The 16,561-nt window shown below is 47.0% G+C and overlaps 1 protein-coding gene across 4 annotated transcripts in view; it reads right to left on the bottom strand.

Annotated features, from left to right (window-relative positions):
* The window catches only part of ASTN2 (astrotactin 2), an 854,016-nt gene that overhangs the window by 307,018 nt on the left and 530,437 nt on the right, over positions 1-16,561 (bottom strand). For all 4 annotated transcript variants that reach the window (XM_038744812.1, XM_038744813.1, XM_038744815.1 and 1 more), the window contains 3 exons: positions 5,724-5,848; positions 4,122-4,226; positions 2,263-2,442 (listed from right to left, as the gene is read on the bottom strand). In XM_038744812.1, the coding sequence (XP_038600740.1) occupies positions 2,263-2,442; positions 4,122-4,226; positions 5,724-5,848 (410 nt within the window). The remainder of the gene's footprint in view (positions 1-2,262; positions 2,443-4,121; positions 4,227-5,723; positions 5,849-16,561) is intronic.

The raw sequence follows: 16,561 nt of genomic DNA, 5'->3' as shown, positions 1-16,561 counted from the left end.
TAGGAAGGAGATTTGACATCTCCATCTCTAGAAGCATGGCACAGGGAATAGAGCACAGACCTAATAATGATAGCATTTATTAAGCGCTTACTATGTGCAAAGCACTGTTCTACGCACGGGGAGATTTTGACTTGGGAGTCAAAGGTCATGGGTTCTAATCCTACTCTGCAAATTGTCTGCTGTGTAACCTTGGGCAAGTCATTTCACTTCTCTTTGCCTCAGTTGCCTCATCTGTAAAATGGGGATTGAGACTGTGAGCCCTACATGGGACAGGGTCTGTGTCCAAGTCGATTTGCTTGTATCCACCCAAGCTCTTAATACAGTTCCTGGCATATAGTTAGCGCTTAACAAATACCACAATTATTATCTTTCTCTCTCCCCCAGCTCTCTCCCTGGAAGGCACAACTTCTAAGGTCCAGGTTTAAACTGACCCAGTCCGCTTGCTGGGCAGCCTTAGTGGCAGCCATGTCTGCTAAATGATTAATAACTGGGTAGTGGAGACTGCACATTCTCCACTACTTTCAATGAACTCTGCAAGGGCATCACTATAGAAAAGGCTCCTTTGATTCATACGATTTAAAAATAAAACCACAGGAGCAGTGCAAATTTGAATGCATCTTCAATCATCTTTGCAGCTGTGATGCAAAAGCAAGGGGGAAAAATATATCCATGCTCTACCTCCCCCCTCCACACACACATTACACAACTCACATACAAAAACACACACACACCCCTTCCCTGATGGCTTTTTACCATTCTAAACCTCAGCCTCACTGCCTTTAGGATGCAAGGTGGTAGCTTGTCTTCAGCATCCCGAATCAGCAGAGGGTGAAAAGTCTCATTGCAAGCTTGAGATCACTGACACAAATGTTGCCATATATCCTGCACACTGCTTCCTCTCTGCAGCCCCAACCGCCTCTTCTTGGAGGTAGAGAAGCAAGGAATGGGGGAGTGGGCAGGCCAAGGGAGGTGTAATCTAGAAGAACACATCCGAGAAGTGTAGTGAGCACCAAATTGGCTCAGGGAATAGGTACAGTGATAACGGGTTTTTTATAAACATAACCTAATTGTATTACTTCAAAGTCCTGAAGTTTATTGCCCTGTTTAATGATGTGTCTCTTTATTTATAGTGTAGCACAATGAGTCTTCTATTGATTTAATACACTTCCTTAAAGACCGTCATTGTCACAGCTATAAAATGGAGCTAGTCCCAGACAGCTCAATTATATGTCACACTTACACAAACCTCCCCCATATCACCCAAGGCTTTGCCAGAGGGTGACAGGATGGGGACAAAATGGAGGCAGGAGGAGGTGACAGGATGTCAGTGGTTGGGAGGACAGACCCTAAGTCAAGGATCTGTTTTTGACTGTTGGTAACCTGTTAGGAGGGAATTGAAGTGGGGATGAGAGTGAGATGGAATCCAGCAGGGGAAAAGGTAGCGGCAGGGGCTGGCAGTGCCAGAGGACTCAAAATGAGGGACCTGTCTCTTGGCTTTGGTCTTTGACCCCAAAAGTTGTTGAGAGTTCACTATTCCAGGAGGCCACTCAAAGGGGAGTCCACCCAAGGGCCTAATACTTAACACTTTGTAAAGTTCCTACACTAGAGTTTCTCCTGGCCACAAACCATCTGGAGAATGGCTAATACGGGAAAGCCCTAGAGTCTCCAGGAAACTCCGTCCTCTCTTCTAGAAGTGTTCTAGTCCACTCATGTACCTTCAGGTGAGCCAGGTGACTGTAAGAGATGGAAGCTGGTACTTTCACAAAGAAATTGGGTCATTGAGACCCCTCCACAGTCATGCTCAGTTCATGCTTCCAGACTGGAGACCAGACCAATAAATCACAAGGCGTCCAAGCACAAGGCATCCCTCTAGCTCCCAAACACCAGGCACTATACTCTGAACCCTGTGAGTGCTCAGGAATATTTTTGACCAGTTGTCTGAATAAAATCACAAGAAGAAGCTCCACAAGAAGAACCTCCCCCATCTCTCCACATACACCTTTCTCCTTGTCTTTATCCTCCTCCATCCCCACACCCCTATGTACAGCCATCCCATCATGCCCATCCATTAACAGTAAATTCCACCTGCAATCTTGAATCCCTGTACTTTTCTGAACCATCTATGAACCTTGTCCTTTGGCTAGTTCAGGGTTAAAGGGGTGACAGTCCTTAGGGATGGGGAGATGGAACCAAGGAGCAAGTGCCCTATCAATGTCTGTCGTGCCCACCCACCCCACCAATACCCCCTCCAGTTCGCCTTACCTTTCTGATACTGCAACCAGAGCTGCTGCTGGACCTTCTTGCTGGGGAAATGAATTCCACAGGTGAGCTCAGAGCCATACAAAGCCTCAGCTATGTAGTGGGAGCCATACTGCTGGTTGAATGACAGCAGCTCCTCACGGCTGCTCTCTTTGTTGAGGATCTTGAGGATATTGTTAAACCCTAGAGGGGCGACAAGCAAGGAAGTGGATGGATCACTGTGTCAGGAGCCAAAGGGCCTTAGATCAGCTGCTTCTGAAAATGCTGGAAGGGAACGATATTAGCTTCAGGTGGTTTGTTTCTGTTTAGGTACTTGGGGATTTAAACCACCTTCAGAAGTAGCGCAAAATCTAAAGATAATGATGGCACCAAACAGAGGACGAGGGAATGGATCACTCAAACAAAAAAGGAAAACTCATCCATCTCCCTGCCATGTTTGTGTCAGGAGAAAAAGTCCAAAATGAGAAATGTGTGACCAAGCAATCTTGGTGGAAATAGGTTTGATTTAAAACACTCATTTCCCCAACCTCACAGCTCATGTCAATTAATGAATTAATGTTGTTAAGTAATGAATATGGTGATATGAATAATATTATTCTAATATGTGCAAAGTAATTAGTCAGAACAATGCCGAGTAATTACGCAGCTCTTTTCACCCAGTGATCCGGAGAACTTTACAAACACAAACAAATGATTCCCCACCACAACCAGTCAGGCGGAAAACAGCTTGTAACTTTGTTCTGGTTCACCACTGGAGTAATGGGGCCCTAGGAGAAAAAGTTCGCCAGAGATCTCTGAACAGAATCCAGGGAGCCTCCACTCTCCCCTCCACAGCCAAACATCTTATGCACCAGCCAGATGCTAATAGGGGCTGCAGAAAGGGATTCTGGTCCTCTCCAAATCATCCCCATCTTAGTTGGAAAGCCTGGTCTCCGCAACAGCCAACTATTGCTCCGTGACAGGATGATGCGGAGGGCAATCATCCAGGAAGCTACGGGGCATCCTGGTAACAGGACACCAACTTTGGAGACTGGGGAACTGAGCCCCATTCCTGGAAATTGGCTACCTGTTTGGCTACTTGTCTCTCTCCTTTAAGAGCATGAGTTGAGAAGTAGGAGAATGGTGTGTCGTATGTGTGTGTGTGTGTGTCGTGTATGTGTGTGTGTGTGTGTGTGTGTGTGTGTGTGTGTGTGTAAAATCCCTTGATAAACATAGCAGAGGGGTTGGCCAGACAAAGCTAAGCCTTGGAGCAGTTGGTGAAGGGAGAGTCTAATCATGATTATAATGACAATTGGGCTATTTGTTAAACACTTACTAAGTACTAAGTACTGTAAGAAGGGCTAGTGAAGTAACAAGATAATCGTTTTGGACAAAGTCCCTGTCCCACATGGGGCTCACCATCTAAGGGGGAGGGAGAAGAGGAATTTAATTTCCCATTGTGCTGAGGCAGAGAGAAGTCAAGTGCCTTGCTTGAGATCACATAGCAGGCAAGTAGTGGATTAGAACTCAGGCTTCCTGACTTCCATTTCAGTACACAATAACATACCTCATTTCATTGTAACAGTTTCCAATGTCTCACTCCCCTTTCTACCCTCCCCCATCTCAAGAGCAACATTTGGTTCTAAGAAGATCCAGATGGGGCTTCTGGGTCACGGTAGCAGACCCCTGCTCCGGAGCAAAACACCGGCCCCTCTGAAGTTGTTTCTCGCTGTTCAGGAGCCAAAGTTGATCCAGTGACCATTTTGTCAGACTGTGTGACAAAGAGGCCTTATGGCTGCCTGTGGCAAAGGCCTGTTATGGACTAGAAGCCAATCTCTAATCATTTGGCCCGAGGCCCTGAGCCACAGGCAGGAAGCTCTCACCTGCTGAGAGGGTGATGGCACTGAGTTTCACTTTGTACAGGTTGCTCCTAACCCTCCATTGCTGCACCATAGGGTAGCCCATTGCTTCGTCATAATGGATGTCACCTGTGAAAGGAGAACAGAGATTCAGACTCTGGGGAGCAGACCTGAAAAAACACAAGGACAGAGGATGGAGAGAAGTGTGCTTTGAGACTTGCTGAGTGGGTCAAAATACTACAATATTAGATGCAGCAGAACCTAGTAGAAAGAGCACAGGCCTGGGAGTCGGAGGATCTGGGTTCTAATGCCAGCTCTGCCACCTGTCTGCTGTGTGACCTTGGACAAGTCACTTCACTTCTCTGTGTTTCAGTTCCCTCTACTGTAAAATGGGGATTAAATACCTGTTTTCTTTCCTCCTCAGACTTCGAGCTCTTTGTGATGCAAGACATGGGTCTGATCTGATTACACTTAACTCCAGCACTTAGTACAGTGCTTGGCGTATCATAAGTACTAAACAAATACCAAAATTATCATTGGAATTTTTAATATCATAATCATGATCATCATCATCATACCACAACTGCAAGAGAGGCAGGACCACCTCTAGACGTCCCAGACCAAGTGCTTCAAGCAGTCAGAGATGGAGCTCAGACCTATCCGTGGGTCACCATGACCAAATCCACAGGCTTTCATTATTTCAAAAGGACACAATTCCCATTTGTTCTGTAGGAACAGAAGATCCCACCTCAGTGGCCTGGCATACAGAGAGAACAGGTACAGGGGGCCTAGGGATTGCAATGGGAGAACATATTGGAAGCACAGCTGGAGTTAGAGGCTGATGTTTGGTTTCAATTTCCAAATTCCCCAGTGGCAGTAGCAGCACAGACCCCCTCAGAAAGAGCCTCTGTAAAGAGGTCCTGGAATGGGCTCTGGAGGAGATAACCTAGTGAGTGAGGAAAGGTATGATGATAATGGCACCAAGAAAGGCAAGGCAAGAGGGGCATGCTTGAGGTGGGGAAGATCACTTAGGGGTGATGATAATAATAGTACAAATAGTGATATTCATCAAGTGCTTACAATGTGCCAACTGCTGCATTGGATATAATACAATCAGACCGGACATAGTGTCCCAAATGGGGCTTACTAAGAGGACAAAGAACAGATATTTTATCCACATTTTCCAGGTGAGGAAAGTGAAGCTTAGAGAAGTTAGGGGATTTCTCCAAGATCATACAACAGGCAAGTGGTGGGGCTGCAATTAGAGCCCAAGTCTCTTGAGTTCCAGTCCTCTGCTCTTTCCACTAGACCCTCCTCTCCACTTCTCTAAAGATAAAGAAGACAGTAGAAGAATTTGGAGACACCACAGCAGGAGAGGGGAACTAGCCCCAGACCCTCCAGATTCTGTCGAGCAGACTAAAGCTCATCCGTCCAACTCAATCTCAATTTTTCACTACAATTATGCCAACGTCCCCATATCTTGAGCCCTTCTATGTTCTGGGGCAGCCCAGGGCTAAGCCAACTTCCCTCTAGAAGAATGCACCCCTAGCTCTCTCTAGAATGAGCTGTCAAAATGGAACAGACAGGAGCCAGGAATGAAGTTGCTGGGAGACAGAGAGGGCTTACCAGTGAGCAGCTGGAGGTCCGGCAGGGGCTCGGAGAGGACCCCCCGACACTGTTCCTCCACTGGCAGCGGGATCACCATCAACCCATCAGCTAGCTGGGGAAAGTCCTTGATGAAGTTGTTCTCCCTGGGGAGAGGAAAAGGAAGATGGCAAACCCAGTGGCACAAGGGGGCTAAGAGAATGGGGCCCACAGAGTGGATGATAGAGGTCAGTGTTTAATAATAAACAAAGAGTAGAGAAGGGGTAAAGGAAGATTTTCCCCTGGTCACTGCTCTGCTTACAGCCTGCCCCTCTGCAAATCTCTAGACTCCCCCAAATTGTTAGGCCTCCTCTCTTCTGCAGTGATCACTCCTCCGCACACACATGCATGCTCACGTCCTCTCATTGTTTTCAAGCCTACCTTTCACATTTTGGTAATCGGATCTTTGTAATTGAAGACAGCAACCCCTCTCCAGACTGCTGCGCAACAGGACTTGCTGTCTGCTGCAGAAGCTTTCGACAGCACACTGCAGTGTCACATTCCATGAGATTATGTCTTACAATTGTTTATTCTGACCTCTCAGCTTGCGAGTGCTTCTTTCCATTTATCTAGACTGAGAGACTGAGAACGTCTACCAAATATGCTGTATTATACTCTCCCAAGTGGTTAGTACAGTGCTCCACACATGGTAAATGCTCAACAAATACCGATTAATCATACAGCAGGAGCTTGGGTACTCTGTAGTCTCAATCAATCAATCATAGTTATTGAGCGCTTACTGTGTGCAGAGCACTGTACTAAGCACTTGGAAAGTACAAGTTGGCAACATATAGAAATGGTCCTTATCCAACAGTGGGCTCACAGTCTAGTCTCCATTTTTTTAATGTGACTCATGCAGTAAAGCTGTGTTTCTTCAAGCATTGCCTCTTTGCTAGTGAGCTTTCTGTATTCCTGATCTTGTTCTGCCATTTGACGTTGAACAGGGCTCCCAGTTGATGTTGGGGAAACTGAGCTGCAGCAAGTATTCTAGAGTTGCCTGGCATTATCTGTAGGATTGGATGCTCTCTTTTTCCTTTTCCAGATCCTATTTTCCCAGAAAAAGTTATGGGGAGGGATCATATAATCTCCCAGTCTCACAGTGACATAATCTCTGTCTCCTTGCAGAAGTACTAAACAACTGATGTCAGGTTGCAACCAATGGTTTGCATTTGCTGGTAGTCGAAACGGTAGCAGTAGTAGTAGTTGCTATTTAGTGGCTTTACAGGAGCAAATTTGATGTTAAAAAGCAAAAAGAAATCAATTTTTCCAGCTATTTCACCAGGAAGCCTAAAACCTGCTGCTGACTCCCAAGAATGGCCAGGGTTACTTTCCTGACTGGATCAGCTTGACCAGAAGCTTGACACTCAAGGGGCAGAAGTCAAAAAGAATGAACAGTGACCCTCCCCTAAGCCTGAGTCAGAGGCTCAGTAGAGAAAACAAGGCTAGGATTAATGAGAAGTAACATGACCTAGTTGTTAGAGTATGGGCCTGAGAGTCAGGAGGAGCTGGGTTCTAATCCCGGTTCCACCACCTGTCTACTGTGTGAACTTGTGCAAGTCACTTAACTTCTCTGGGCCTCATTTACCTCATCTGTAAAATGGGGATTAGGACTGTGAACCCCATATGGGATTAAGGGCTTTGTCCAACCTGATTAACTCGTACCTACTCCAGTGCTTGGCACAGTGCTTGACACAAAGTAAGCACTAACAAATATCACCATCATTATCATCACCATCATCTCTATCTTTCCAGCTGTAGCTCACTCAGCACCATATTTTTCACTCAAAAAGAGTCAAAAGAACAGGGAATCAATCAGTTGAATCAGAGCACTTCACTAAGCACTTGGGAGACTGCAGTAACACAGAATTGGTGGGCAGGTTTCCTGCCCACAACAAGCTTTCCTTAAGAGGAAAGGGTATCAGAAGAACAATTGGGAGCGTGAGTGCATGTGTGTGTTTATGTGTGTGTGTTTGTGTGTGTGTGTGTGTGTGTGTGTTGGGGTCGGGGGGGGAGGTGAGTGAGTGGGGAGGCTGTTGGGAAGGTGGTGGTGCTTTGGGAGCTTTTAAAAGAATTGGGCATCTTCTTCTGAGAAGAGGATTTCACCAGGTGGTCTGTTGCTTAAAAGAGTAATGAAATGCATTTCTACTACAAAGAGGCTTGTCTTTGTGTACCTTCTGTTCTGTCAGCCTAGCATTGTCTGGGCTCCTTTGACAGCTGGATCACACTGCCCTCACCAGTGTGCGCTCACACTTTCAGGGGGAGGGAAAGGCCACAGGAAACAGCAAGGCATGTTAGCAAATAACCACTTAGGGCAGACAATAGGAAGAGCCCACATGGTTCCTTGGGTTCAGGTAAGCAGGCTCAAGCACTTGTGGGCAACACCCCTGACATCTTGTTTCTTGCTAGGGGAGATAATTAGAGGATGTTTTCCCACCCCGAATCCCTCCCAGGACCTAGATGAAGTCCCTGTTAAAATCACCCTGCGAAGGAAGGAGAGAACAGTAGGATAGAACTGAGGAAAGAAGGATGGTCTAGCGAGAGAATAAGGAGGGAGAGGAATAATGATAATAATAATGGTATTTGTCAAGCGCTTACTATGTGCAAAGCACTGTTCTAAGTGCTGGGGGGATACAAGGTGATCAGGTTGTCCCATGGGGGGCTCACAGTTTTAATCCCCATTTGACAGATGAGGTAACTGAGGCACAGATAAGTTAAGTGACTTGCCCAAAGTCACTCAGCTGACAGTTGGTGGAGCAGGGATTTGAACCCACGACCTCTGACTCCAAAGCTCGTGCCCTTTCCACTGAGTCTGAGTAGATCGACAGGGGTGAAGGAAATAATTCAAAACAGAATTTATCAAGTAAAACACTTTGAGGCAAATGCCTCTCCGACTGGCCCCAACTCAGCTGCTCCCACTCAAATGTATTTATATTAATGTCTGTCTCCCCCTCAAGACTGTAAGTTCGTTGTGGGATGGGAATGTGCCAATATGTACTTCCCAAGCGCTTAGTACAGTGCTCTGAACATAGCAAGCGCTCAATAAATACGATTGATGATGATGATGATGTGTCCATTATATTGTATTCTGCCAAGCGCTTAGTACAGTAGGTTCGTTGTGGGATGGGAACGTGTCCATTATATTGTATTCTGCCAAGCGCTTAGTACAGTGGTCTGCACAAAGTGAGCACTCAATAAATACGAGTGACTGATTGTCTAACTCAAATTTGTCCACCTGCAGCAGAGCTGATGTATCGTGAAGATGCCGCCAGCAGAGGGGTGTAGCTTCTTTTCCTTCTTCAGCTTTCTCAAGAGCCTTGCCGCTGAGAGAAAGCGGCTTACAGAACTTGTCCAGGGATGTTTCAGCCGGGCTGGGGTGCTCCCAGCCAGGGTTTTGGGACTGCACCGGGAATGCGGGGCGCAGCCTTAGGGGCGGCACTGAGAAGAGGGAGGATGGGAACTACACTAGATCAGACAGGAACACGTGCTAGGAAAGCATAACAATAAGAAGACCACCACCACAACCACCACCAGCATCATCCCAATAATTCATTAAGTGCCCACTGTGTGCTGAGCACGGAGCATGAAGTTTGGGAGCACTACAGCAACAGAAGAGGCTCTGGTTCATGGTATTAGTGAGTGATAACTGGGTGCTGAGCACTCTACTAAGTGTTTGGGGACAGACATTGAAATAAATTACAGATGGTTGTGTACATCAGTGCTGTGGGGTTAGTACGGTGCTTTGCACACAAGTGCTCAATAAATATGATTGAATGAATGAATGAGGCTTTAGGACAAATTGACATAAAAATACTTAGGGGTTACTAACCAAGTGCAAAGGCATTGCAGACATGAGGGCTTATTTGGGGAAGGCCTCTTGGAGGAGATATGATTTTATAGGGCTTTGAATACAGGGAGATGTATGGTCTGTCAGACATGAAGTTGAAGGGAGTTCAGAGAGAGAAGGGGGTCATGGACGACATCAGAAAGTTCACAATCCAGGATGAGAAATTGGGCTTGGATTTCCCAGGCCTATTACTTTCCTCTGGGGTGGTTTTGTTCAGACCAATAACTAGATGCTTCTCGAGGCTTCCTCGACCCTGCCCAATCCATCCTGACTCCTTCCTTCACTCACAGTCCCAAGAACAGGAACATGAGCAGTAGTGGTAATTTATGAGAAGTAATTTATGAGTATTAAGTGCTTATCACAGACTGCTCATGGGTTGGGACTCCCTCCCTGCAACAAGAGAAGAGACAGGATTCAGAAATCACGTTTAGAAACCTAAACGATGCCTCGATTCTCTCCCCACCTCTTGGCTCCCCGTTTCCTCAGTATCACACATCATCCATTTCAGCCAGTTCCCTGGGGTTCCCTGCTAATGAGTAGTATAGCTGACAGCTGTTCTTTGGAGGAGATCAGAGGATTTTGTAGCCCTCTGGGATGTTGCTTCCATCTCTACAAGATCAGAGCCCCAGGACTCAGTGGTATGGGGGAGAACTATGAAAGCAGATCCTCTAGGCACCATCTGCAGGGCAGAAGTTAAGTGCTCAGAGTTGTTGGGAGTCCAACTGGGAGAGTCAGGGCCTGACTGAGGGTGTGGCTGCTTAGGGGGCAGAGATTGAGTCACAGTGTCCCCAAACTGACTGCTCTGACCTTATTACTGCCTAGAGTGCCTTTGAGGTCTGTGGAGGGTGGAGGAAGACTCAGGGAAAGAACACGGGCCTGGAACTAAGGGACCTAGGTTTTAATCCCAGCTCTGCCACTTACCTGTTTTGTGACCTTGGACAAGTCACTTCTCTGGGCCTCAGTTTCCTCATCTATAAATGGGGGTTAATACCTGTTCTCCTTCCTCCTTAGACTTGGAGTGCCTTGAGGGAAAGGGACTTGATTATCTTGTATCTATCCTAGTGCTTCCTTTCTCAAGATCATATCTAGAGAGTTTCCAGTACTCTACCAGTCTCTGCCATGGAAGGGAGAGTCAAGCAGAGCCACATCCACTCCTTTTCTAGGTTGGACAGTGGCTAGCGAGTGGAAGACAATCTATTACAAGACAAAACTCACCTGCGCTGGACAGCAGTGGCATGGGAGAGAATCAAGGGCAGAGACCCAAGTTTATTGCATGGAAGAAGGCAATGGTAAACCACTTCCCTATTTTTACCAAGAAAACTCTATGGATTCTCTACCAGAAGTATTTCAGATGGAGAGTGGGGCATTCTGGGAGATATGTGTCCATGGAGTCACTGTGGGTCAGAGACAATTTGAAAGCATAAATCAAGACAAGACACTAGAGCTTATTTCAGTGGTTGGCACACACAGTAAGTGCTTAACAAATACCATTATTCTTATTATTAATTTATTTTTTATGGTATTTGTTAAGCACTAACTATGTGCCAGCCACTGTTCTGAAAGCTGGGGTAGATAAAAGCTAATCAGGTTGGACATAGTCCGTTCCCCCCATGGGGCTCATAGTCTTGATCCCCATTTTACAGATGAAATAGCTGAGACCCAGAGAAGTGAAGTTACTTGCCCAAGGTCACACAGCACACAGGTGGTGGAGCCAGGACTAGAACCCAGGTCCTTCTGACTCCTGGGTCCAGGCTCTATCCACTGGGCCACACTGCTTTCCTCATTATTAGAGGGAGGAGTGTGTTGATGGCCAAGGAGAGAGAGTTTCTAAAATAACAATTGTGGTATTTGTTAAGAGCTATTTGCCAAGCCCTGTGGCAAGCTCTGGGGCAGATTCAGGACAATCAGGTCAGACATGGTCCCTATCCAACCTGGAGCTCACAGTCTGCATAGGAATTACCTCTGCTAAACCAACCGACTAAAGGGCATCTCTTTGAACCGGATTCACCTCGAGACTGAGGAAACAGCAGTTTCAACCTCTTCCTGCAGAAGTGTTGAAAGGGGGAAAATGATAAATTCCAGGGTCAGTCAAGGTCAAGCCCACTGCTGCGGGGATCCAAAGCAAAGTGGTCCCTCAGTCTGGCTCTGAGCTGCCTGGGCCTCTCCCTCTCCCCCTTCTCCTGCTCCTTCTGTCCCCATTGAAGAATATATGTCCCTGTTTCAGATCCATTAATAAACAGTCAACAGTATTCAGTAGCTGCTTACCCCTTGGTTCAGCAAAATTAGCATTTAAATTGAGGTATTTCAGGGAGGTAAATCACAATAGCTCAGAGCTGTACTGGTTCTTCCCAACAATGTTCAGAAACTTTCCTTTTGGGGGGCGTAAGGTCAGGAGAGGAGTGGGAGAGTAATTTGGGAAGACATCTCTGAGGTGTGTCCCAGAATGTGTGCTTATTTTCAGGACAACAATTTCCAAATTTTGGGGGGGAGGGTCCAAACCCCAAATCCAAGTAGGAATATCTCTGGCTTGGGGGCCCATCCTCAACTCTTGATGGAACTGGTTACTCACATGCCTGAGGATGAGGAATGAAAGGACATCTTTGTGCAGAAACTCTCTGGGCATATTACTCCCCTCCTCAAAAATCTCCAGTGTCTACCAATCAACCTACGCATCAGGCAAAAACTGCTCACCCTCGGCTTCAAGGCTCTCCATCACCTCGCCCCCTCCTACTTCACCTCCCTTCTCTCCTTCTACAGCCCAGCCCGCACCCTCTGCTCCTCTGCCACTAATCTCCTCACCGTGCCTCGTTCTCACCTGTCGCACCATCGACCCCCGGCCCACGTCATCCCCCTGGCCTGGAATGCCCTCCCTCTGCCCATCCGCCAAGCTAGCTCTCTTCCTCCCTTCAAAGCCCTACTGAGAGCTCACCTCCTCCAGGAGGCCTTCCCAGACTGAGCCCCTTCCTTCCTCTCCCCCTTCTCCCCCTCCCCATTCCCCCGTCTTACCTCCTTCCCCTTCCCACAGCACCTGTATATATGTATATATGTTTGTATGTATTTATTACTCTATTTTATTTATACATATTTATTCTATTTATTTTATTTTGTTAATATGTTTTGTTTTGTTGTCTGTCTCCCCCTTCTAGACTGTCAGCCCGCTGTTGGGTAGGGACCATCTCTATATGTTGCCATCTTGTACTTCCCAAGCGCTTAGTACAGTGCTCTGCACACAGTAAGTGCTCAATAAATACGATTGAATGAATGAATGAATGAACATTTGCACTCCTTCTCCAGCTCCATCCCAAGGAAGTGGATTTAAGCTTTCCCTTCTCTCCTCTCCCTCTTCACCTACCCCCTCCCCTATCATTCCCTAAAGTTCTGGGTGCACTTTTCTTTACCCTCATCACTGCCACCAAAGGCCTGAAACAACCAGGTTTAGCTATTCAACCACCCTAACATGCAGCCAAATTGGCTGCTTCCTCCTCAATCAATCAATGGTATTTATTGAACGCTTACTGTGTGCAGAGCAATGTACTAAGTGCTTGGGAGAGGACAAGGCAATAGAGTTGGTAGACACAATCCCTGCCTCCAAGAAGCTTACAGTCTACAGAGAGGGACAGACATTAAAATAAATTGCAAATATGGGAAGTGGCAGAATGTAAGAATATTTACAAAATGAGTTTGCGGGAGGAGGTTGAGATCAAAAGGCTTAAGATCTACAGACCTGAGTGCATAGGTTATGAAGAGAAGAGGGGAGGCAGAATAGGGTGGGGAAATGAGAGGTTAATTAGGGAAGGCCTCTTAGGAGGAGGTGTGATTTTAACATGGTAGCCATGTTCCATAGTTTTCCATCACTCGTGTTTTTCATCACACGCACAATATATGGAGAAGTTGCATGGTGTAGTGGATATTGCACAGGCCTGAGAGTAAGAAGGTCATGGGTTCTAATCCCAGCTCCACCACTTGTCTGTTGTGTGACCTTGGGCAAGTCACTTTACTTCTCTGGGCCTCAATTACCTCATCTGTAAAATGGGGGTTGTGACTGTGAGTCCCATGTAGGACAGGGACTCGGTCCAACCCAATTTGCTTGTATCCACCCCAGCGCTTAACAAAGTGCCTGGCAAAGAGTAAGCACATAATAAATATCACAAACATTATTATTAATTATTATTATGTGCTGATGCCATTGCACACCACATAACATATTGATGTCACATGCATCTTCTGTCTGGAAATGTTTCCCCCCCGCCACAGCTGCCCCATAACAAAGCCCCTAAGCCACTCAACTCTGAGACCTTGGCTCATGTCCGATATCAGGTAGCTTCCTTTCTGCTTGTAGGCAGGTCAGTGGCCCGGTCTTATAGCAGACCTGTTTAGGCCCATCCCTTCTTTGTGTTCTGATATGGAATCAGATAGCTTTATGGCAGTTCTGTATTTTAGATAGTGAGTTTCCATGTCCAGTGTCTCGTTGCCGGGTCCTGCTTGCTGCTTGGATGCTGCACCAGACTTCAAACTTATCTGCAAGGGGAATGCAAAAGCTCTGGAGCAAGTGGAGCTTTAGGAGTTCCCTCAGAAAACTGCCGAAGATGGTACAAAACCTTCACAAGTCCAAAAAAAGCACCCCCTATTTCAACAGCTTCTATTGCTTGGACAGTGTAATTAATCAGTCAATTGATCAATGGGATTTATTGAGTGCTCACTGTGTGCACTTGGGTAAGTACAATATGCAGAGTTGGTTGACAAGTTCCCTGCCCATAGTGAGCTTAATGCTACATGTCTCCTCGTCTGGTATATGGGAGATCTATAGGTGACCGTATTTCTGGTTGCCATATTTCATTTATTTGAGAAGGGCCGGGCAGCATCCATTTTTGGAATGACCTCCATGGCTCCCATCTATAGGTGGTCTGGCATGGCTGGCTACCCCCAACTGGGCAGTACCCTGTAGTGATGGCTTACTTCACTTATTGTCTTAAGTCAGTCCAGTGTCCCGAGACTTATGATGACTGCTGTTCCATTTTGGAGACAACCTCCCTGGCCTATTAGGCTTTCCAAGGCCATTCTTTCTGCTGAATCTCTGCCTCTCTCCTTCCCGGGGGGTGCTCTGTGTCTAGCTATAAAGTTATCTGCACAGTAATTGTGAGGTGTTGAAAACGATTCAGTCCATCATTGCTGGCGAAATGCCTCGGGCTCCGTCTTGGCAGCTCTCTGATCTGAGCAGCGGACTACTAATCATGCTGATACACTCCCTTGCTGCTGCTGTTGTGGCACTCAGAGGATCCAGCAGGCTCTCCCAGCAATTCGGTCCTGTCCAGCCAAGCCCAGCCTAGGGAGACCCCCACCCATACACCAGTCAACCTGCTTGTACATTTAAGCCCCTCTCCCCAGAGTAGATTTACTGTGAAGCTTGAACCACTGGAAAGAGAAAACAGGCCCCAGAGAAATCCCCCAGGGTCTTCACAGCATTAGGGACTGTTGGGGAAGGGGCTGGCTCCCTCCTTCTTCATATCCAGCAGACCTCTGCTCTCCCCATCTTCAAGTCCTTTCTAAAAACATCAAATCTCCTCCAGGAGGTCATCCCTGAGTCATCTCTCACTGTACTCTCCCAAGTGCTTAGTACAGTGCTCTGCACATCATAAGACAAGTAGTGGAGTAGAGATTAGAATAATAATAATAATAATGACATTTTATTAAGAGCTTACTATGTGCAAAGCACTGTTCTGAGCACTGGGGAGGTTACAAGGTGCTCAGGTTGTTCCACGGGGTGCTCACAGTCTTAATCCCCATTTTACAGATGAGGGAACTGAGGCACAGAAAAGTTAAGTGACCTGGCCTGAGTCACACAGTGGGCAACTGGTGGGGCTAGGATTTGAACCCATGACCTCTGACTCCACAGCCATGCTCTTTCCACTGAGCCACGCTGCTTCTGAACCCAGGCCTTTCTGACTCTCAGGACCATGCTCTAGCCACTAGCCAAGCCTGCTTATCTTTTAAATGTAGTGACTGCCAGGGAGCAGAGAACCTGTGGGGCCCCTGTTCCAGCCCTTGTCCTGAGATTGTGGCTGGGGGTGGGGGGAGAAGGGGGAGCCCTCCCACAGAGGGAGGAGGAGGGCCTGCAGCCTTCTCTTTGGGGAAATCAGCTTGGATTCAGTGACTGCCACACCCTGCCAAGGCTAGATGGTGGTGATGCTTCTCTCAGTCAAGCATCTACTCAGGAATTCCCTTCTTCTCCCACCCCCAGAGCACTAATATCCATATCCTTATACTCCATCATTCACCTATCTGTAATTTTGACTTAATGACTGTCTCCCATTTTAACCTGTCAGCTCCTTGAGGGCAGAAATCATGACTCTATCATACTGTACTCTCCCAAGTGCTTAGGCAGAGTGCTGCACAAAGCCGTCAACAAATACCATCGATTGATGGATGGATAGAAATCCCTGAAATCCATCAGGGCCGTGACATGAGGCCATGGATCACGGACTGAGGAGGGGTAGTATAAGGCCTTCCTCTGAGGGAGGGGCACCACTGACACTTTGAGACAACCTGGTGCTCAGGAAGGGGCACCAGTGACACTTTGAGACATCCTGGTGTTCAGTCACAGCTCTCTCCTTGGAGAGCACATCCAACAAACAGCACACACCACTATGCGACAGTCTTCTGAGGGCCCCTCTAGCTCGCTAACCTAGATCAGGATCCTCATTTGGAACCCTTTACCATCCAGAGAGGTCTGAACCTCTGTAAAACAGTAGGTCAGTATGAAGTCTGAAAGGGAACCCATGAGTTCCCACCCACAACTGCTCTTTAAACTCTCTCCTAAGCTAAAGAAAGAGCAAGGAGGGAGTGGCCCCTCAGCTGTTCTTCAACATGGAATTTACAGTATTTATTTTTAAAAGCCTATAAAGAGAAACTAGTGGGCTCCAAATCTTCTGTGTGTCCTATTCCCAACTGAATCATCAACACTTCAGACTTGGCTAGC

The sequence above is a fragment of the Tachyglossus aculeatus genome, chromosome 4 (genome assembly GCF_015852505.1).
Source record: "Tachyglossus aculeatus isolate mTacAcu1 chromosome 4, mTacAcu1.pri, whole genome shotgun sequence".
Taxonomy (NCBI): Eukaryota; Metazoa; Chordata; class Mammalia; order Monotremata; family Tachyglossidae; genus Tachyglossus; species Tachyglossus aculeatus.
This window is presented reverse-complemented; position numbering and strand designations above follow the sequence as displayed.